General features: G+C 49.1%; 1 protein-coding gene across 1 annotated transcript in view; it reads left to right on the top strand.

Moving 5' to 3' along the window:
- The first annotated feature begins 14453 nt into the window (after nt 1-14453).
- The window catches only part of EFHD1 (EF-hand domain family member D1), a 39052-nt gene continuing 30515 nt past the window's right edge, over nt 14454-22990 (top strand). The window contains exon 1 of the mRNA XM_053903646.1: nt 14454-14842. Within this exon, the coding sequence (XP_053759621.1) occupies nt 14553-14842 (290 nt within the window). The 5' untranslated portion in view covers nt 14454-14552. The remainder of the gene's footprint in view (nt 14843-22990) is intronic.

Genomic DNA, 22990 nt, shown 5'->3' with positions numbered 1-22990 from the left:
AAGTCACCCAGCCTTTGAGTGACAAATCAGGATTTATATCACTGCCCTCCTCCTCGCACCTCTGTCCCCATAACTGAGGGCTCCTGGTTCCGTGTCTAAAGGGAAGAGCCATCGGTCAAGCAACCAACTTTGGCTCAGGTCATGATCTTGCAGTTTGTGAGTCCAAGCTTTGCATCGGGCTCACTGCTGTCAGCCCAGACCCTGCTTCATATCCTCTGTCCCCCCCTCTCTCTGCCCCTCCCCTGCTTTCGCTCTCTATCAAAATAAATAAACATTAAAAAGTATTTACTAAAAAAATTTTTTAATGTTTATTTATTTTTGAGAGTGAGAGAGAGACAGCCCGAGTAGGGTAGGGGCAGAGACAGAGAGAGAGAGACACAAATCCAAAATAGGCTCCAGGCTCTGAGCTGTCAGCACAGAGCCGGACGAGGGGCTTGAACCCCGACCGGCAAGATCATGACCTGAGCCGAAGTCAGAGACAACTGACTAAGCCATCCAGGCTCCCCAAAAAATATTTAAAAGGAAGAGCCAAAATAATGACACTTCATTAATCCCCCGAGTTCGCAGGCAGTCTTTACATGTAGCACAGGATAAGACGGCCTTTGGGGCTCTAATAATAATAAAGTGTAATTCCCTCAAACTTCTTAAGAAACGGTCTCATCAGCAGGTTCCTGGCAACAAGGCAAACTTTGAACCTCAGGAGGGTCCCCTCTGCATCGGGGAGCAGCTACACCCACACCCACACCCGTGAGCTTCCTGCCACAGCTGCTGGGGCCCCAGACTGAAACATGGAAGGACACGCAAGAACTGGGACCAGAGGCACACTCGGGTCTTTATTTTCGGATCTTATCCCCGAAAGGTCTAGCATCCATGGAGCACCGGGTCAGATTTGGGTGGATCCAGGTACCTTGTGTTTTGGGGAACAGTCAAATGGGCAGGTTCAGACCAGAAGGACTGGAGGCCAGAGATGAAGCCAGACAGGAATGTCTGGGCAGCAGACCTTCTCCCCAGCTGAGGGCAGAGGGAGGGAGCTGACTGCTTGATGTATCTCTTAGTCCTGGGTTTCTAAAATGGCAGCGACCAGCCACGGGTGTTACTGAGCGTTTGAAATGTGGCTAGACGGATTGAAATGAGCTAATAAGTATAAAATATACCCCAAATTTCGATGCCGTGCTGCAAAATAAAATAACGTAAAATATCTCATTAATATTTTTTATATTGACTAGGGGCGCTTGGGTGGCTCAGTAGGTTAAGTGACTGACTCTTGATTTTGGCCCAGATTATGATCTCAAGGTCACAGTCGCCATGTCTGGCTCCCACTGGATGTGGCGCCTGCTTGGGATGCCTTCTCTACCTCTGCTCCTCCCCAAATCCCGCCTGGGTTCACGTATGGTCGGTCTCTCTCTCTCAAAAAAAAATTTTTATATTGATTACATGTTAAGATAATATTTGGCATGTATTGAGTTAAATAAAACATTATGATCATTAGTTTCACCTGTTTTCTTAGACTTTTAAAATGTGGCTACGAGAAAAAATACACATTCTAAAGTAAAAATTATTCATTGTTTCTCTTGGACGGCACTATTTTGGACCAACCCCTCGGCCTGGGTGAGTAAACAGAGGCTGGACGGACAGAGGGCGAGGCCCCTTAAGGCGAAGACACTGCCGGATTGCCTTTCTGGGCGGTGCCCAGAGGAGGGGGGAGGGGAGAGAATACAGCGGCCTCAGGGGGCGGGACCAACAGTTGACCGAGTGGGTGAGCTTTAGGAGGAAAAGCCTCTCCTGGCCTGAAGATGGGGCAGGGGGTGGGGGGAGTGGATTATCTTCCAGCAGCCACTGGCTGGAATCCCCAGGCTGGTGGGAGAGTCAACCCTGTAGGATTCATTTTTGCCCACTCCTAATTCTTTGTTGTTGCTCCTATCAGGTGAGAATTAGGGAGGTGAATATCTCCTCTGCTAGCAGATTTCACCATCTGGAGGCTCTTTAGTCTGAGCTCATTGCCCCCTGGGGGGCTCCCTGGTAGGTCCCCAGGGCCACAGACATAGACACCTGGAGCCCAAGGAGCCTGGGGACCTGGCCTCACCCTGGGTTGGAGCCTCTGGGTCTGGCCCGGGGCTTAGAGTCAGATTTAAAATACTCCCCAGCTTTCCCCGTATCTGCACCCCTCTTGTCGCTGCTTTCTACCTTGTTTGGAATCTAAATCCTAATAAGAATTATTAACTCTGGGCACCTGGGTGGCTCAGTGGGTTGAGCGTCTGGTTTTGGCTCAGGTCACGATCTCAGTTTGTGAGTTCAAGCCCCGCATCAGGCTCTGTGCTGACAGCTCAGAGCCTGGAGCCTGCTTCGCATTCTGTGTCTCCTTTTCTCTCTGCCCCTCTCCTGCTCATGCTCTGCCTCTCAAAAGTAAATTAATGTTGGAAAAAAATAAATTTAAGAATTATTAACCCCCGGAATAAAATAAAATAGAACAAACCAAAATAAAAATACTCCTAGCTTTTGCTCCCTGGTTCTCTGCCAGGAAGTTCTCCTGGCACTGTGCCAACAGGAGTCTTCTAGGGCCTGGCCAGGGGGTCCTGTGGAGGTAAGACGCATTTAGAGATTATTTTATACTTGCTGGACGAAAGAGAAAGGTGAGAAACCCCAAGTAGGCAGTGCCTGTGGCTCCCCGCCCCCATCAGCCCTGGGGAGGTGGGGGGGATGCAGCCAGCCAGGGGACAGGAGTCACTTTCAAGGTTTTCCAAACAAAAACAAAGACCTGAAACTCTCTCTCTGGAGGTGACATCCCTGGAGAAAAGGAAGAAGTAATTGAGAGTCCTAGGGAAAAGTTAGAGGAAAGTAGATGAATTCTGACATCAAGGGAGGAATCCTTCCAGCCTGAACTGTTCTCATTCTGAGTACTCAGCTCACTTTCTGCTGTCCATTATCTAAGTGTCACCTCTTAGCGGTGACACTTTCTGCTGGCCATTTTGTAGCCCCGCAAAGGGGTACAAGAGCACCTGGCTCAGCGGGTCCCAAACAGACCAGGTTCTGCCACTTGCCGCTGACAAAATCCACAGGCAGAGGGAGGACGGTGGTGACGCAAGAGAGGAATTATTTCCATGAGGCCAACACCAGGAAGACAGCTGGCCACCTGCTCAAAGACTGCTTCCCAAGTGTCAAAAATACTTCCAGGTTTATAGAAGGAAAACGTGCAGGGTGCCTGGGCGGCTCAGTCGGTTGAGCGTCCGATTTCGGCTCAGGTCACGATCTCATGTCTTGCGGGGTTGAGCCCCGTGTCGGGCTCTGTGCTGACCTCTCAGAGCCTGGATCCTGCTTCGGATTCTGTGTCTCCCTCTCTGTCTGCCCCTTCCCTGCTCACTCTGTCTTTCTCTCTCTCAAAAATAAACATTAAAAAAAATTTTATAGAAGGAAAATGTGGGTATGTGCAGGTAGGCAGCGAAGATCAAATCCATCGTTGTGTGGGGTCAGTCCCATGGTCTTCCTGGCTCTGGACAGCACTTACTGCCTGAGGGGTAGTTCAGGTTCCCATCTGGGGATGCTTTGCCTGCAGGGTGTTTTGCCTGAATTAAGAGAGAAGCTGGAAAGGAGGACTTATCAACGAGAAAGTCTGAGGTCAAAATGGAAGTACCTGAAATCCACATTCAAGTTTACCTGAGGTTTCACCACATCTCCCACCCACATCCTAGACTCGGCTCTGCTTTTCGTCTTGGTCCTTATCATCATCTAACATATACCTTGTGTTTGCATTTATCTCGTTGACTGTTCCCCCAACCCCTTCCCCCGCTAGAATGTAGACCATGAGGGCTGGGACCTTGTTCCGTTTTGAGGAATGGCCAGAAACAACTACACAGGGACCTGGCCCTGAGTTCATATTTGTTGAATGAATGAATGAATGAATGAATGAATGAGGTTTTACGATTTTTAACCTAACAGGCTCGGCTCACTCCGGTGCTGTGTGGACAGCAGAGGGCAGAATCAACTTGGACACCCATCAACAGGGCATGCTTTCTTCTACGCAGAGAGTAGATTACTTGGCTGCCATGAAAAGAAATAAGATAGATTAATGTTTCTGAAAATGTGGTCCACAGAGCTCTGGGAACTATTCTGTGATACTAACACATGATTTGCTTTATGCATCTTCCAATAGGTTGACACTTGCACCAATGGTATTTTTTTTAGTGCTTTTTAATTTCTTTTTTTTAATGTTTTTTATTTACTTTTGAGACAGAGAGAGACAGAGCATAAGCAGGAGAGGGGAAGAGAGAGAGGGAGACACAGAATCCGAAGCAGGCTCCAGGCTCTGAGTTGTCAGCACAGAGCCCGACGCAGGGCTCGAACCCACAGACTGTGAGATCATGGCCTGAGCTGAAGTCGCCCGCTCAACTGACTGAGCCACCCAGGGACCCCTGAACCATGGTATTTTGGCCTAAATCAAGGCAGTGGCACCAAACCCTACTAGAGTCATTGTATTCCTCACCTTCAGGCACTCCTGGTTTTTGTTTTGTTTTGTTTTCCTTCCTTTTGTTTTGTTAATGCACTTTTGGAAGAGGATTCCAACTACCTCCATTTTGACTTCATACTTTTTTTTAATTTTTTTTAAATTTTATTTTATGACTTCATACTTTTTAATTGATAAATTCTTCTTTCCAGCTTATCTGTTAAGTCAGGCAAAACACCCTGCAGACAAAGCATCCTCTAATGGGAGCCTAAACTACCCCCTCAAGCAATAAGTACTGTCCTGAGCCAGGAAGACCCCAGGGGACACACCCCACACAATGATGGATTTGACCTTCACTGATACCTGCACACACCCACGCGTCTCTGTCCCACCTCTTCTTGATTTTTTAAGGAATGTTTGCGTGTGTGTGTGTGTTTTATTTATTTCTTTTGAGAGAGAGAGATTGAGAGAGAGAAACTGAGCATGTGAGCAGGGAGGGGCAGAGAGAGAAGGAGAAAGAAAATCCCAAGCTGTCAGCGCAGAGCTGGGAGTGGGGCTCAAACTCCTGACCTCTAGATCATGACCCCAGCTGAAAACCAGTAGTAGGATGCACATAACCTACTGAGCCAGCTAGTCGCCCCCACATTCTTTATATAAACCCGGAAGTATTTTCAGCACTTGGGAGACAGTCTTTAATCGTCCTCTGTCTTCCTGGTGTCAGCCTCACGGAAATAATTCCTCCCTTGCTTCACCACTGTCCTCCCTCTACCTTTGGAATTTGTCAGAGGCAAGTGGCTGAACCTGGTCTGTTTGGCACCCCTATGGTGCCAGTTCACTTTCACATAAGAATGTTTTTGATGAAGGAGGGGCGCCTGGGTGGCTCAGTCGGTTAGGCTCAGGTCATAATCTCACGGTTTGTGGGTTCGAGCCCCGCATCGGGCTCTGGGCTGACAGCTCAGAGCCTGGAACCTGCTTCGGATTCTGGGTCTCCCTCTCTCTCTGTCCCTCCCCCACTCTCTCTCGCTCTCTCTCTCTCTCAAAAAATAAAAAAAAGATTTTAAAAGAATAATGTTGTTGATGAAGGAGAACTTTTAATTTTAAAAAATTTGGATCCTTCAGTACATGTCTTTTTTAACGGCAGTGTAATTAACATACAGTGTTACATTAGTTTCCGATGTACAATATTATTCAATGGTTGTATACATTTCTCAGTGCTCATCAGGATAAATGGATTCTTGGGTGGGACACCTGGATGTCTACAGTCGGTGGAGCACAAGACTCTTGATCCGGGTCGTGAGTTCAAGCCCCATGTTGGGTATAGAGATTACTAAAATTAATTAGTGTTTTTAAATGGCTGTAAGATAAGTGTACTCTTAATCTATTTCATCCATCCCACCACCCACCTCCTCTTTGGCAACCATCAGGTTGTTCTCGGTACTTAAGAGTCTGTTTTTAAATTTTTTTTAATTAATTAATTAATTTAAAGAGAGAGCACAAGCTGGGGAGGGGCAGAAAGAGAAGGAGAGAGAAAGAGAGAGAGGATCCCAAGCAGGCTCTGCACCATCCGCACAGAGCCCAGCAAGGGGCTTGAGCTCACAACCCTGAGATCAAGACCTGAGCGGAAACCAAGAGTTGGCCACTTAACCACCTGAGCCATCCAGGTGCCCCAAGAGTCTGTTTTTTTTGTCTGTTTGTTTGTTTGTCCCTTTTTTCCCCGTTTGCTCATTTGTTTCTTAAACTCTACATATGAGTGAAATCACTTCCTTCCAGCTGACTTATTTCACTTAGCATCGTACCTTCTGGGTCTACCCACGTTGTTGCAAATAGCACGATTCACTCTTTTTTATGGCTGAGTAATATTCCATTGTATGTATACACCACGTCTTCTTTATCCATCCACCTATCAATGGACACTTGGGTTGCTTCCATATCTTGGCTATTGTAAATGCTGCTGCGATAAACCTACGAGTGCAGGGGTGCCTGACGGGCTCAGTTGGTGGAACATGCAACTCTTGATCTTGGGGTTGTGAGTTCAAGCCCCACGTGGAGTGTAGAGATTTCTTAAAAATAAAATCTTAAAAACAAACAAACAGGGGCACCAGGGTGGCTCAGTCGGTTAAGCGTCTGGCTCTTGCTTTTGGCTCAGGTCAGGATCTCACATTTGTGAGATCGAGACTCACCCCCCCCCCCGCACCCCCCCCCCCCCCCCCCCCCCCCCCCCCGCCATCGGATTCTGCACTGACAGCATGGAGCCTGGTTGGGATATTCTTTCTCTCACTCTCTGCCCCTCCCCTGCTCACACTTTCTAAAAATAAATAAACTTTAAACAAATAAACAAAATCCATAGGGATGCTTATATCTTTTTGAATTAATATTTTCATTTTCTTTGGGTATAAATACCCAGTAGTGAAATTACCAGATATATGGTATTTCCATTTTTAATTTTTTTTTATTTTTTTATTTAAAAAATGTTTTTTAATGTTTTATTTATTTTTGAGACAGGGAGAGACAGCATGAACAGGGGAGGGTCGGAGAGAGGGAGACACAGAATCTGAAACAGGCTCCAGGCTCTGAGCTGTCAGCACAGAGCCCGACGCGGGGCTCGAACTCACGGACCGTGAGATCATGGCCTGAGCCGAAGTCGGCCGCTTAACCGACTGAGCCACCCAGGCGCCCCTAATTTTTTTTTTTTTTAAGATTTTATTTTTTAAGGAATCCCTACACCCAACATGGGGCTAGAACCTACAACCTTGAGATCAGGAGTCGCATGCTCCACCAACTCTGAGCCAGCCAGGTGCCCCCTATTTTTAATTTTTTGAGGAACCTCCACACTGTGTTCCACATTGTTTACACCAATTTACAATCCTACCAACCGCACACAAGGATTCCTTTTTCTCCACATCCTCATTAACACTTGTTATTTCTATGTTTTTTATTCCAGCCATTCTGACAGGTGTAAGGTGATATGTCTTTGTGGTTTTGGTTTGCATTTCCCTGATGATGAGTGATGTGAAGCATCTTTTCATGTGGCCATTGGCCATCTGTATCTCTTCTTTGGAGAAATGTCTATTTGTGTCCTCTGCCCATTTTTAATAGGATTATTTGGTTTTTTAGTATGGAGTTGTATAAATTCTGTATATGTATTATTTTTTAAGTTTATTTATTTTGAGAGAGAGAGAGAGAGAGAGCATGAGCAGGGGAGGGGCGGAGAGAGAGGAAGAGACATAATCCCAAGCAGACTCTGTGCTGTCAGCACAACTCACAAACCATGAGACAATGACCTGAGCTGAGATCAAGAATGGGACGCTTAACGACTGAGCCACCCAGGCATCCCATACATTCTTTATATATTTTAAATACTAACCGTTTATCGGATGTATCATTTGCAAATATCTTCTGCCATTCAGTAGGTTGCCTTTTTGTTTTGTTGATGGTTTCCTACGCTGTGCAAAATCTTTTTATTTTGGTGTAGTCCCAATAGTTTAATTTTGCTTTTGTGTCCCTCGCCTGAGGAGACGTATCTAGAAAAATGTTTCTATGGCTGATGTCAAAGAAAGTACTGCCTAAGTTTTCTTCTAGGGCTTTTATGGTTTCAGGTCTCACATTTAGGTTCTTAATCCATTTTGAGTTTATGTTTGTATGTGGTGTAAGAAAGTGGTCCAGTTTCATTCTTTTGCATGTAGCTGTCCAGTTTTCTTAACACCATTTGTTAGAGACCATCTTGTCCCCATTGTCAGTGAGCCCTCCTGCTCAACTCTGGACCCCAACCGTTCTTTCTTTCTTTCTTTCTTTCTTTCTTTCTTTCTTTCTTTCTTTCTTCTTTCTTTCTTTCTTTCTTTCTTTCTTTCTTTCTTTCTTTCTTTCTTTCTTTTTCTTTCTTTTAAGTTTATTTATTTATTTTGAGAGGCAGGGGAGGGGCAGAGAGAGGGAGAGAGAGAATCCCAAGTAGACTCTGCACTGTCAGTGCAGAACCTAAGGTGGGGCTCAAAATCGCGAACAGGTGAGATCATGACCTGAGACGAAATCAAGAGTTGGGGACGCTTAACTGGCTGAACCACCCAGGCACCCCCCCCCCCCAACAGTTACTTCTCATCACATTTTCTTGAGGCTTTGACAATGACTGGAGCATTCTTTTTTTTTTTTTTTTTTTTTAATTAAAAAAATTGTTTTTAACATTTATTTATTTTCGAGACAGAGAGAAACAGAGCATGAATGGGGCAGGGTCAGAGAGAGACACATAGAATCCGGAACAGGCTCCAGGCTCTGGGCTCTGAGCTGTCAGCACAGAGCCCGACGCGGGGCTCGAACCCACAGACTGATCCGTGAGATCATGACCTGAGCCGAAGTTGGAAGCTCAACCGACTGAGCCACCCAGCCACCCCGACAATGACTGGAACATTCGAACTGGCAGGCCAGAATAGCCCTGATAGCAATGGAATGCCCAGAAGACCACACCCCCACAGTCCCTTCCCAGCCCGAGATCACAGGCCTAACACATACCGACCTGCACCCAATACCATGCACTCTCTGGCAGGTCTCTTGTACCTCCCTGAACTGCTCCCATCAAACTTTTGGTGTCTATCCTGTTGGCAGAGAGGCCGGTTATGAAAGTTTTTGAGCTGACCATATAAATGTGGGTTTACTTCTAGGCTCTCTTTTCTGTTCCATTGATCTCAGTGTATGTCTTTTTAATATTTGGTGTGATGAAATGGAAGGCACTTCTGCTAAAGACCAAAGTGTGGAAGTCGTCCTGAGCATAGCATTTGTACGATTGACTGAGCCACGAGCGGAACTAGCCCCCTTTCCCAGCGAGTACTCTTTCTTACTTGAGGGAACAACTGACCGACTATGGTTATCACAGTGGGGTATTTGGAGACACTTTTTTAAACAAGGAACAAAGTGAACCTGTCTCTTCAGGGTAAACAGTTGGTAGCATTTGCTATCAATATTTGAGCTTCAAGCAAAAATTAGAATTTTGGAAAACTTTAATATCACGTAAGTGAAATGTGTCAACATGACCAATACGTAATGCTACAAAATTGTGCACCAATCAAGGGTCCACTCGATGCTCAAGATAGATAATCCATTCGTTGTAACAGAGTGCGAAGAGTTTGGACTGTATGTTTTGTTTCCATGTTGCAATTAGACTTCAAGAAACTATCACTTATCTGAGTCTTGGCGAAGTATCAAAGAAGACAATAACCAAATTATCTGAAAAGATTATTCAAATACTCTTTCTTTTTCTGGTTAAATATCCAGGTGTATTTCCAGCCACTTGTGGAAGGCTGGATTTTCTTCATGTACCTCAAACAAAGCAACAAATCAAATGCAGAGGTGGATGCTCTATTCAACTATTTTTTTTTTATTCAGGCAGACATTAAAGACATATACAAAGCTGAACACAATGTTCTCACATTATGTATGTTAATATGTAATGGGTTGTTCTTGTCATTTTTTTAAATACCAGATTTGTTGAGACGTAATTCACATACTACAAAATTCATCCTTTTGAAATGTACAATTCCGTGGTTTTTATATATTCACATGTAGTTGTACAACCATCATCACTGTCTCATTTTAGAATACTTTGAATTCAATGAGGGATGGCATGAAGAAACTTGGAAAGAGCGCACGGTAGCAACAATTAACTATTAAAAATTTTTTGTTAATGTTTTTATTTATTTTTGAGAGAGACAGAGAGACAGAGAGTGAGCGGGAGAGGAGCAGAGAAGAGAGAGACACACAGAATCCAAAGCAGGCTCCAGGCTCTGAGCTGTCAGCATAGAGCCCAAGGCAGGGCTTGAACTCCGGAAATGTGAGAAGACCTGAGCTGAAGTCAGATGCTTAACTGACTGAGCCACCCAGGCGACCCTCCAGCAATTAATTTTTAAAGGACAAACATGTTCCTCTAAAACAAAGCAGAGCCCTGAGGTTTTGACTTGTTAAAGAAGTTGGAAACGCAAACATAAGCAGGACAGAATGCCTCCAGGGATGGACGCTACCCCAGGTTTCTGCTCTTTTGGAAAGGTTTTTCCCTTTTTGGAATTTAGTTCATTCCATCTTCTTTGTGACTTGCAGATCAGCCCTTCCCAGAGGGCCCAGAGACCTGTGCCAACTATCCGAGCTGAAAGACGTTTCTGTTCTTGTCCAAATGTCACAGAACCGGAAGAGGACTCAGAGGGAGGACTGGCAAATTGTCTTTTCCGAAGACGGGCTCCATAGTACATATCCCATCTCACATGCTATCCCTAGATGTGATGCTGTCACTCCTTCACCGAGAGATGGAGATTTATATTCTCTCTCCTTTGTGACTGACTGTCTTGACCAATAGAGTTCAGCTCTGCTATTCCTGAGCCTACATCATAAAAGGCGACTCCTTCTTTGCAAGCCTGCCCTTGGAACCCAGCCTCCTTGTTATAAGGAGGCTCAGGCCATGTGAAGACGCCGGGTATAGGTGTTCCAGTCAACAGCCCTAAGGAAGAACCAAGCATTAGCCAGCATCAGTTCTGTACCTGGGGGGGTTCAAGTCTTCAGATTCATTCCTGCCCCCTGCCTTGGAGCTGCTCCCACTTAACCCAAGTGGGTCAGGAAAGAGATTCGTCCCATGAAGTTGTGCCCAAATTGCACACATGTGAGCCAAGTAGATGTACTTTTTTAGAGCCACCAGGTTTGGGGATGGTTTGTTACACAGCAATCACTGAAAAAGAAGTCTTAGAGTTAAAACACATTTGGTCTCCCTACGAAAAGCAGAACCTGTTCTTACCAAAAAACCGCCCAAAACAAAACCCAAGGGGACACAAGTAAATTTTTGGAGGTGATGGATATGTTTATTACCTTGATCATAACAATGGTATGACAAGTGTTTGCACATGTCCAAACTTTAAGTAAACCTGTAAAAAAGAGGGCTTCATCCTTTAGAAACATTTAAAGGACGAAGTTGAATTGCATTCAAAATCCACTCTCAGGAACATGAGAAGTTTCAGTGTTATGTTCTATTCATAAGTGATAGAAAAGGCAAAGCTATTAGTTTGGTTTTGAAGATCTTATTATAATTTATTTTTATTTTATTTTAATTTTTTTTTTTTTTTTTAGTAATCTCTACACCAAACATGGGGCTCAAACTCATGACCCTGAGATCAGGAATTGAGCAGTCCACAGACTGAACCAGTCATGTACCCCAAAGCTATTAGATTCTTTAAATTTAACGTGAACTGTGGTAAATTTTAGCATGTGAAACAATTGTTTACATTTTGTATTACCTTTTTATGCAGTTTCTTGTTGATGGAGAATATTAATTTTAAATCCTTTTTTGGTGTGTGTATGAAATATGTCACATATAAAGTACTCAAAACAGAAGTGACAACAAAGCAAAGGTAGTCACCACCATCAGGTCAAGAAGGGTAGCATCCCGTGATGTATTTAAAAGGGTCCATCAGGGACACCTGGGTGGCTCAGACGGTTAAGCGGCCGACTTGGGCTCAGGTCATGATCTCGTGGTCCGTGAGTTTGAGCCCCGCGTCGGGCTCTGTGCTGACAGCTCAGAGCCTGGAGCCTGTTTCAGATTCTGTGTCTCCCTCTCTCTGACCCTCCCCCGTTCATGCTCTGTCTCTCTCTGTCTCAAAAATAAATAAAAGTTAAAAAAAAATTTTTTTTAAATAAAAGGGTCCATCAATCGTCATTTCAAGCATAAAATCTAATGTAAAAAGGGCTGCTTTTGCAGAACCAGATACAATTGTTTAGTGGGAATGTTAAGAGATTTTATTTTATTTTTTTTTAACGTTTATTTTTGAGAGAGAGAGAGAGACAGGGTGTGAGTAGGGGAGGGGCAGAGAGAGAGGGACACAGAATCTGAAGCAGTCTCCAGTCTTTGAGCTCTCAGCATAGAGCCTGATGCGGGGCTCAAACTCTCAAACGGTGAGATTATGACCTGAGCCGAAGTTGGCCACTTAACGGAGTGACTCAGGTGCCCCTAAAATATTTTATTTGAGGGCACCTATGTGGCTCAGTCGATTAAGCATCTGATTCTTGATTTTGGCTCAGGTCGTGTTCTCACAGTTGGCGGGTTTGAGCCCATCAGGCGCTCTGCTTTCAGCACAGAGCATGCTTCGGATCCTCTGTCTCCCTCTCTCCCTGCCCCTCCCTGGGTGGTTCTCATTCTCTCTCTCTCTCTCTCTCTCTCCCTGTCTCAAAAATAAACATTTTTAAAAATTTTAAAAGATTTTATTTGATACCCTTATTTAAAAACTTAGTATTTCCTAATACCTTTTTGTTTTAAATAACTTCTTTAAATTTTTAAAAATTCAAAAATTTAATTTAAATCCAAATTAGTTAACATATACTGTAATAAATGACTTCAGGAGTAGAATTTGGTGATTCATCATTCACATATAAGACCCAATGTCCATCCCAACAAGTGCCCTCAATTCCCATCACCCATTTAGCCCGTCCCCCCACTTGACACCCCTCCAGCATCCCTGTTTTTTCTCTGTATTTATTTATTATTTTATTTTTAATTTTTAAAAAGTTTATTTATTTATTTATTTGAGCGACAGAGAGAGAACGAGCAAGCAGGCTGCGAGATCATGATCTGAGTTGAAGTCGGATGCTTAACTGATTGAGCCACCCGGGTGTCCCTGTTCTCTGTATTTATAAATAACTTTTTAAAAAGATTTTATTTGTAGAGGTGCCTGGGTGGCTGGGTCAGTTAGACATCTGATTCTTGATTTCTGCACTGACGGCACAAAGCCTGCTTGCAATTTTCTCTCTGCCCCTCCCCTGCTTGCGTGCTCTCTCTCTCAAAACAAAATAAACTTAAACATTATATATTTTATCTGTAAGTAATCGCTACACCCAACATGGGGCTCGAGCTCAACCCTCAGATCAAGAGTTGCATGCTCCACCAACTGGGCCAGCTAGGTGCCCCCAAATAACTCTTTTTCATTAGCCCTCTATAGATGCCCCCAATCCCTGGCAGGACCTCTGCTTGCCCAGTATATACACACACACACACACACACACACACACACAGGACCTCTGCTTGCCCACTACACACACACACACACACACACACACACACACACACACACACACCAAAAGCTGGTGCTCAGTCTCAGGCCCCAGCGCTCAGTCCGGGTCACAGACACGCCCCGAGGTCAGCAGCCCACTAGGTGGTCAGAGCAGAGTGATCCAGGCAGAGGCGGACCAGTGTTTACAACGGTTGGCTGATGTAACAGCCATCTGCATCAGCCTTCCTTAGGGACAATGACGAGTTTACTAGTTTTGCCCCCTTGTTATTAAAAGTGCTGATTTATTTATTTATTCTTGAGCTTCTTTTTCTCTTCTTTCTCGCGTCACAGAAAAAGCCAGAGCCCCCGAAGCCACGCTGGGGTCTTACCTCCAGGGGAGCCACGAGTTTTGTCTCCTTTGCTTGCTCTCTTTTCTGTTTGCTTATTCGTGTTTAGTGTTTTGAGTATGTTTTGGCAACATTTATTTTCAACGAATGTTAGAAACGCAGCCCTCCCCCCCCCCCCCAGGGGGCGCCTCCCACTGCCAGACCTCGCGGCCACTGGGTGCCACTTCCAGCCATGGGGGCGCGTGGGTGTCACCTGAGGGAGCTCGGTTTTTCCCACCCCCAGCCGGTCCTGGGCCGCGAGCACCTCCAGTCGGGGTATTTCTGTGGAACGAGAAAGGAACCGCCCGAGCGGTCGGGAAACTTTCCCGCTGCCGTTTCCCCGGGGACCGCAGGGCCCCTGTCTCCCTCCGAGCGGGCTCGGGCGGCAACCGGTCGGAGTTGATCGGAGGGTCCACTCCGTGTCCCGGGGGGCGGTCAGCCTCCCGTCCCGAGCCCCGGGCAGGGGGCGGCGGGTGGGGACCGCCGGAAGCCCAGACACCTGCGGCCCCGGGCCGGCCAGGCGGTCCCCGAGCCCCGGCGCCTCCTTTAAAGCGGCGGCTCCGCCCCGCCCACCCCCCCCCCCCCCCCGCCCGCGGTTCCACCCAACCGCCGGATTCCGGCCGCCCTGGCAGAGCGTCGCAGCGCCGCGAGCCCGCGAGGAGCGCGCCGTCCGTCCAGTCCCCGCGTCGGGTTCCGCGCCCCCGGGTCCCCAGGCCCGCCGCCATGGCCAGCCAGGAGCTGGCGCTCAAGCTGCAGCGGCGGCTGCAGTGGGAGGAGGTGGAGGAGGGCGGCCTCCAGCCCGCGCCCGGCGCAGCCCCGGCGCCGGAGCACGAGTCCCCCGCCCGGGCGCCCACCGCCTGCGCCGACGCCGAGCTGAGCGCGCAGCTGAACCGACGGCTGGACATCAACGACGGCACCGCGCGGCCCCGCCGCTGCAAGGTCTTCAACCCCTACACCGAGTTCCCGGAGTTCAGCCGCCGCCTCATCAGGGACCTGGAGAGCATGTTCAAAAAGTGAGCGCCCCGCGCCGCCGTGTGCCTTGCGCCCCCCGAGCGCCCTGCGCTGGGGACCCGGGAGGTGGGGGCGTGGTGTGGGGGGGGGGGCGGTGGGGGTGGGCGGGTTTCCCGGCTCTGCTTTGTGGGACTGGGTGGGATAGTTTAGGAGTTCCGGGGTGCCCTTAGCATTTAACCCACGCCCCCGAGGCCCTGCGCGCCCCGAGTCCGTGCTGGCGCGTCTGGGGGCGCGCGGGGGGGGGGCGGTCCTGGCCCGGCTGCGGAGGGCAGTGGCCGCGGCTCTCCCGGACTGAGCTCAGAAGTTCCCCGGGGCAGCGGAGCCGGAGTCCCACGCTCCCGGGTCCCGACCACGGGTCCCGCCCCTGCGCCGCTGGTTGCGAGATTTGCCCGCAGCGCAACTTCTAGGAAACAGAGTCGCGCAGCGGCTCACCTGCCAGCTGTATCTCCCAAGGGAGAAACTAGCCCCGTTGTCCTTTTATCTTTTAAAACAAAAGGGGATAGTTATCCTTGGCTGCCGCTCGGGGTCTGATGTACCCACAGAGGCTGAGAACTGGGAGTTTGTTAAACTCGTTGCAAAAGATCAGGACGTTCCTGGAGCGAGTGTGACTAGGGAGCCTCCTGGGGGCGTCGCCTCATCTGTTTTACCCTTTCTTGTCTTTGGGGCAGTAGGCGCCCGTCGCAACCGGACGTGGCAGCTGGCAGCGGGTCCTGCTGTGAAAGCCCCGCGGAGCCGGGGAGCTGCTGGCGCGCCCCAACACCGGGCGATGGAAGCAGCATAGAGAGCCCCCTCTAGTTGTCTTTGTATCCTGCGAGGTCCCTGGACCTCAGTTTTCTCATCTGTAGAGAGAGAGAGCAGCGATGGTCCCAGCCTTTTAAGGCCATAAAGTATTTTGCACACCGTAAGCTTCTAACCGAGCTATTAATATTATTTCCAGAATTGGGCCAAGACCGGAAAAATGCCTGGGGGGGCGAAAGCCTCCGGCCAGGTCATACTTAGGGCGTTTTTAAAAGCGCTTGGAATGTGTTTGTGCTCCGCGTTGAGGTTCTATTTAAAGGCTCTGTGGCCGGCACTGGGTGGCCAGAGCCTTGGCCCCTTCCTGAGGCTGGGCTGCTGTCCAGCCTCGGCCTCTGTGTGGAGGTCAGTGGAGGCTGGCACCTGGAGCCTCCCTGCCTCCTCTGTTTCCCTGACACCCTGATGTCCCAGTCCCTGGCTTGCAAGCACTGTTCTCTGGTGTTCACACCTGGTGGGTCTAGTTTGGGCAATTAAGGAAAGCTGAGTTGGGGCAAAAAAAAAAAAAAAAAAAAAAAAAGCATTTGGAGTGGAGATGGAAAAGCAATGGGTACTTGGTTTGTCAGAGCCCCTTTGATTTATTTGGGAGTATGCTTTGGCTCCTTTGCTCCCATGTCCCAGCAGTTCCCAACAGTCCAACTGGACTGGGGGATGCATGTTGGGGACCTCCTTCTTCAGTTTGCTTTGGGATGACTTGGGTTTCTTTTATTTATTCTACTTTTTTCTAGAACAATCTTTGAAAGGTTGAGCTTGTTTGTTGGCTACATAAGAGTCATAAAGGGAGTCCACATAGAGTAGAGGGCCTTAGGAGGACAAGCAAGGTGGCATCCGTGAGGAAGCAGGCTCTGGAAGAAGGTCAAGCTCAAGGGAAGGCACGTGTGGTCCAGGGTCCCAAGAGAGCTGGCCAGTCCAGCCTGTGCGTGGTGCCACACGGTGGTTCTCCAGAGCTGCGGTGTCAGTCAGAATTCTAGGTTGGGTTTTCTGTCATTTTCAACCAAAAGTGGCATAAACAAAAAAGGAGGTTAATGGGCTCATAATTGGTGTCAGGTATGGCTGGACCTAGGCGCTCAGATGATACTATCAGTGCTTAGTTTCTCTTTTTCTTAAGCCAGCTTCCTCTCTGTGTTGTCCCCGTTCTCAGGTGGCTTATCCCTGGTGGTGGCAGTCTGGCCACAGCAGCTCCAGTCCAGGGGGAAAGGGTAACCACAGCAAAGGCCTTATTGTCTCTCTCTGCCTTTAGCTTTGCTATTGTTTCTTACTGGCTCTCAACCAATTGCTGTGGCCAGGGGACTTGTTTGCTCTGATTGGCCAGGCCTGAGGCATGTGCTCCACCCCTGCAGGGAGGAGTACAGCCCTATCTCTAGCAGACTTGGCCTTGGGGAAGAATGGCTTTCACCGGCAAATCTGGAGGCTATTGCTGAGGAGGGAGGGTCAAATGCTGGTGGCTTGTGAATGACCTTCCCGGGTCATCCTGGACCCAGATCACTGGCACTTTGTTTACCTTCAGCCACAAGTGTCAAGGCTGGATTGCATGGCTCCTGTCGGCAGGGAGTGGGATCCGAGGCCCGAGCTGCTGCGGAGACGCCTTCCTGGGAACCATCCCTGTGTCCCAGAAGAGGAGAGAGGCAGAGCTGCTCCAGTCAGCTGAGCAGTACCTGGAGACCCCAGCACGGCAGGGGGAGCAGTGTCACCTTTGGATTCGGACAAGCATAGGGCTGACAGGGCCTGGGATCTGTGACCCTGAACAAGTTACATGAACCAACATAAGCCTTGGTTTTCTTGCTGGTAAGATGGCCTTCCCCTGAGGGCCAGGTAGCACTGCGGCTACCGGGGCTGGGGCCACTGGGGAATGCTGTCTTTGTTTCCCCACTGTGTTTGGAAAGGCCCCCCGGAACGTGATGTCAAGACTCAGTTATGCATCATGAGTGTGGGGAGGGTGGGGACACAGCCCACTTATTCCAGGGTCATTAGCTGTGACTGTGACCGTGGGCAAGTTGCTTAACCACTTCTGGCCTTTCATCATAGAATGGAGGCAATTGTTCCTTTCAAGGGGTTTGGTGAGAACCTGGCGAGACCACTTTGGCTCCAGCCCTGTGTCACACCTTCAGGCTCCCCACCTCCTACAAAAAACAGGGATTGCATGACCCCAAGGCTGGGCTTCCACAAACTCGGCATCCTCCCTCCTAGCTCATCGGTTTACCTTCAGGGTGCATCTGCCCAATTTCGCTTGTTGTCCCGACCCCACTAGGGTCAGCGGCCCCAGGTTGGGAGATTTGTTACCTAGACACTTGTGACTCGGCTCGGCAAGTGACTCTAGGTGATGGACAAACCCCTCCTCTTGTGAAGGGGCCCTGCTGTGCCTTCGGTCACTAGGCTAGACCAATCGCCCTGCCACGCCTTGGTGGGCTTCCTGCCCTCCTGCCACCTCAAGCTCCCTCCAGATGGCCAGCTGGCTCCAGGACCTGCCTGAGCCCATCCGCCCAAGGGGCCTCCTGTCCCTGCCGCCTTTGCCCAGGCTGGGGCAGGCCGCCTCCACCCGGAAGGCTGCTGTGGGGCTGGCAATTCGGGGATTTGCCACCTGCCCCAGCCTGGCAGTGCTGCTGACCCTCTGCAGCCTGCTAAGGAGCTCCTTGGTCCCAGCTTTGCCCACAGCCCAGCCCTGATTCCCTGCTGGCCCGCTTTCATATTTTCTTCTTCCTGTTGTCCTGCGTGACTTAAAAAAAACAACAAATTTTAAACTATGCATAGTTAGGTCCTCTTGAAAACCTGACGGCTCACTCCTGCATTGACCCCTGTCTTCAGCTGCCTTGGCCCTCACTGAGGGCCGGGCGAGGAATCCCCTTACTGGGGCCTCCCGGGCTCCTATGCTGCCTGGAGGAGCCCTGCACCTGCCGACCCCTGCCTGACTCTCCTCCCTGCCCTGTGACAGTGTCACCTGCCACAGCACCGGTCCAGCCAGCACTGATCAATACTGTGCTTCTGTCCCCAATTGAAGTGTGGCCTCTTCCAACCTTTTTCTTTTTCCTTTGCTTCTCTACACATAAAGAAAAGCATAAGCATCTTATAAACCCCCAAGAACAGGTCACACACCAACTTATTTCCCATTGTCTGGCTTTCCACACCTGATGCACTGCCAAAGCAGGGTTGAGGCTGTAAAGAGCATGAGCGCAGAGCCAGGCTTCCTGGGTTCAGACCCAGACCCTACTTCTTGCTACCTGGAAGGCTACTTCGGGCAGGTTACTTAAGAGCGCCGTGCCTCAGTTTCCCTTTCTGTCAAGTGTGGATAGAACAGTACCTGCCTTGTGGGGTTATTGTGGGGATTAAATAAGCTAATGTATGTGACGCAGTTAGCTCAATGCAGGGCCCTGGGTGAGGGCCCAGGAGATTTGCACCCCTCATTTTCAGATGATCACATAGCTGTAGTTTTGGTGGATGTGCAGATTTTGGGTCGTCCCTTTTCTGCTCAGTAATTCAAAAGCAATGTCTGATCGATCCTTTGAAGTTGATTCCTCCTGCAGTTTGAGCTGCAGAGTGGCGACCTAGCTGCTTGGTGAGTAATTGGTCCCCCTGGGGCTCTGCCCTGACCTTCTGCCCTTCCAGGCTCTGTCGATGGGAGTCACTCGCTCCACTGCTGGAGGACTGCATTAGCGTCCTCCGGCTGCCGTAACAAAGTACCACAAAGCCGGTGGCTCAAAACAGGATGAATGCATTCTCTTACCGTTCTGGAGGCTGGAACCGGAACCCAGGGTACCGGCAGGGCTGTGCGAGGCTACGGGAGCTTGAGGGAAGAAGAATGAATCCTTCCATGCCTCTTGTAGCTTCTGGTGGTCACCAGCAATCACTGGCATAATCTTGGCTTACAGACCCGTCACTCCGATCTCTGCCTTGTTCTACCACTGTCCGCGCAGAGCCCGATGTGGGGCTTGGACCCACAAACCATGAGTTCATTATCTGAGCGGAAGTCGGAGGCTTGATCAACTGAGCCACCCAAGTGCCTCAAGTTTTGTTTTTTTTTTTTAATTTTTGAATGTTTACTTATTACTTTTTTAATTAAAAAAATTTTTTTAACATTTCTTTATTTTGAGAGACAGAGGCAGAGCAAGACAGAGCACAAGTTGGGGAGGAGCAGGGAGAGAGGGAGACACAGAATCTGAAGCTGGCTCCAGGCTCTGAGCTGTCAGCACGGAGCCCCACGTGGGGTTCGAACTCATGAACCGCGAGATCATGACCTGAGCCGAAGTCTTATGCTCCACCAACTGAGCCGCCCAGGTGTTCTTGATGGTGTTCTCCTTGTATGTGTGTCCTCACATGGCCCCCTTGTAAGGACACCAGTCATTGGATTTAGGGCCCACCCTAATCTAGTACGACTTCATCTTAGTTTAATTTATTACATCTGCGATGATCCTATTTCCAAACAGGATCACATTCTGAGGTTCTGGGTGGCCGTGAATTTGGCAGGGGGCACCCTATTCAACCGTTACCGCAAGCGAGCAGGGCTTCCCAGTCCTTGAGGCACCATGACCGCCTTCTCCTTGCCTCCTGAGGGATTGGGGAGCCGGAGTAGGCAGGCCTGCCCAAGGAGGCCCTGACGTCCCCAAATCCGAGGAGGATCCATATTCCTACCCTCAGCAGGAGGATCGATCTTCCCAAAGCCCAATCCTAATGGAAATGGAGCTGCTATCTAACTACAAAACACAGAACCGACAGCATTACCCTCCACCCCTCCCTTCACCCCCACACCCCCAGTCGTCCCAGGAGGGCACTCACTTTCAGCAAAAATTTCAGTTTAATCAGAGTTGCCAGATCCAGATTCTGATGTCGCCTTAGTTCACTCAAAACCTGACTTGATGGGCATAAAGTACGCCTGTTCCTTTTGTTCTGAGCTAGAGAAACGCATGCAGGTACTGCCGAATGTGCTTTGATCTCTTAAGTTTGATCTTTCTATTTGCAAGTGTTGCTTAGGGATGTCTTGCATTGTCAAGGTTTCGAGGAAGAACTGGATCCCTCCCCCGACCCAGCTGTGAGGATGTTGGGCTCTTGGGCTGGGGGTCACTTGTCTTTGTACCCCTGGGGCCTACCACAAATGAGCCTGGCTGCCAAATGCTGTGTCGTAGGAGGAAGAGAATTTTCGAGTGAGTGTGGGAAGCCAGAGGCATCATCATCCTGGCCAGAGAAAGCTCCCTCTTCATTTCCAAGTGTGTTACTGGATAGCCTGAGCCAAGAGAACAGTGGCCTGATTTTAAACGAAGAGTGAGAAGGCCCAGAAGAAACTGACTCTGGGTTCGTGTCCAGGGCTGTAACAGAAGCTTGTGGAGGTCAAGGCTAGACGGGAAACTTTAATTACCCAGGGCTTATCCGGGGGCCTCTTTCAACAGGAGATACTGAGGGTGGCCACTTAAGGGTAGGACCCAAATGCAGCACCTCAGGGGTGCCTGGGTGGCTCAGTCGGTTAAGCGTCCGACTTCGACTCAGGTTATGATCTCATGGTTCGTGGGTTCGAGCCCCACATCGGACTCTGGGCTGACTGACAGCTCAGAGCCTGGAGTCTGCTTTAGATTCTGTGTCTCCTTCTTTCTCTCCCCCTCCTCTGCTCGCACTCTGTCTCTGTCTCTCTCAAAAATAAATTAACAAAAACAAAAACAAATGCAGCACCTCAAAATGTGGCTGCTGTGTTTTTGTAGCTATACTAAAAGTTTGTCTTTCATTCCCCCAAAGAAAGGGTGGGGAGAGGAGCATTTGGCTCTGGGAAAGTTGTCTTTTTATTGAGAATCTGAAATGGTGATGTCGTAGATGCCCCTCCGACGCCCACGTCACCACTAAGCCCAGAAAAGGCGAGGATGTTACGGGACTGTTCATTTCTTATGTTGCCCACCCTTATCCCATTTATTTTTCTCCTCCTTAGTCTCCTCCTTGAGGGAGGGAGAAAGGGTGTAGACTTAGAGGGCAGGCATTTGCAGTAGAGGTGCAGAGGGGGGAGGGTTACTAGGGGGGAGGGGAGGCAGCGCACCCACTCTCAGGTGCATCTTCGGAGCGAATTGACTTTGAAGATGAGGAAGGTGCCTTAGAGAAAGGCGACGAGAGCTTCTGACTCCTGATTGGAGTTTCAGTCCACGGTGACCTGCCTTAGATTTGAAATTCCCACACCCGCACTGGATTTTGCACATTTGACCTTGCCGACCGTGGGTGGGGCAAGAGAACCCTGGGCTAGTCTGAATTCCTGGGGGGCGTTCAGCCAGAACTCAGGCTGGCTTCTGTTTCGGGGCCCTGGTCTCTGGCAGAAAGACACCTTGACTTGGAAGTATTTCTTAGACCTGTTCGAGCACTGGTTGTTTTCATTTGCCGAATGAGGTGTGCTGACCACCACGGAGGGGAACTGGGAGGGGCCTCCCAGCTCCTGGCGGTCTGATCTTTGCAGGGAGTTTCTTCCTCTTCCTTGCTCCCCACTCTCCCCACCTCACTCCCTCTGAGAAGTCTCCTCCACCCTCGTTACAGAGCCTTCACATTTCATGAGAATCACATTTCATGATTCATTTCATGAATCCCTTGCAAGGTTAGTTAATAAGTGCCTGGTTTCAAAGCTGTGAGGTCTCAGGGGCTCTATTTATACTCTAGCCGGATCGTACCCATAGTCCAACTAGTAAATAGAAATAGAAATACCTCCTTTCAGGGCCGCCTGGGTGGCTCATTCGGGTAAGCCTCCGACTCTTGATTTCAGCTCAGGTCATGATCTTGCGGTTCGTGGGATCGAGCCCCGCGTCAGGCTCTGCGCTGAGATTCTCTTTCCCTCTCTCTCTCTCTCTGCCCCCTCTTCCTTTCTCTCTCAAAATAAATAAATAAAATGAAAGAAAAAAAAAAGAAATATCTCCTTCCTTTGAATTTGAGGAGGGTCCTCACGGTGTGGCTGAACCAGTGGTCTCTAAAATGTGCTGATTCAGTCGGGCCTTGGGAGCCACGGCCACCAGACCCGGCGAAGAGACGCTCCTTGGAGGAGCCCAGCACACCCTCCAGGCTTTGCACACGTTTGCTTTCAGTTTCCTGCTTCGTGAATATCTGCATCGTGTGCACCCTCGTGTGTCCACACATGTGACATGTGTGCTCACATTCACTCTCACCCTCACGCATTCAGTGCCTGTCCTCCTCCACATCATATAGTCCTGCCTCTACAAGCCTCTTTCAGCTCCTGTGTCCCTTGAGTGTTAGTGATCGAAGGGCACTACTGGTCCTAAATCCTAGATGATCCTTGGAAGGCCCAGGTACAGGGACACCTGAGTTGTTGGAGCAAGGACCACACTATCCTGCAGGATGAAACTTGATCGTAGTCGGTGCTCTGCCAGGACATAGATTTGTTGGTTCCAAGG

Source organism: Panthera pardus, unplaced genomic scaffold, assembly GCF_024362965.1.
Source record: "Panthera pardus isolate Hobbes unplaced genomic scaffold, ASM2436296v1 HiC_scaffold_10, whole genome shotgun sequence".
In the NCBI taxonomy this organism is placed as follows: Eukaryota; Metazoa; Chordata; class Mammalia; order Carnivora; family Felidae; genus Panthera; species Panthera pardus.
The sequence above is the reverse complement of the archived record's forward strand: the minus strand, read 5'-3'. Positions and strand labels throughout refer to the sequence as shown.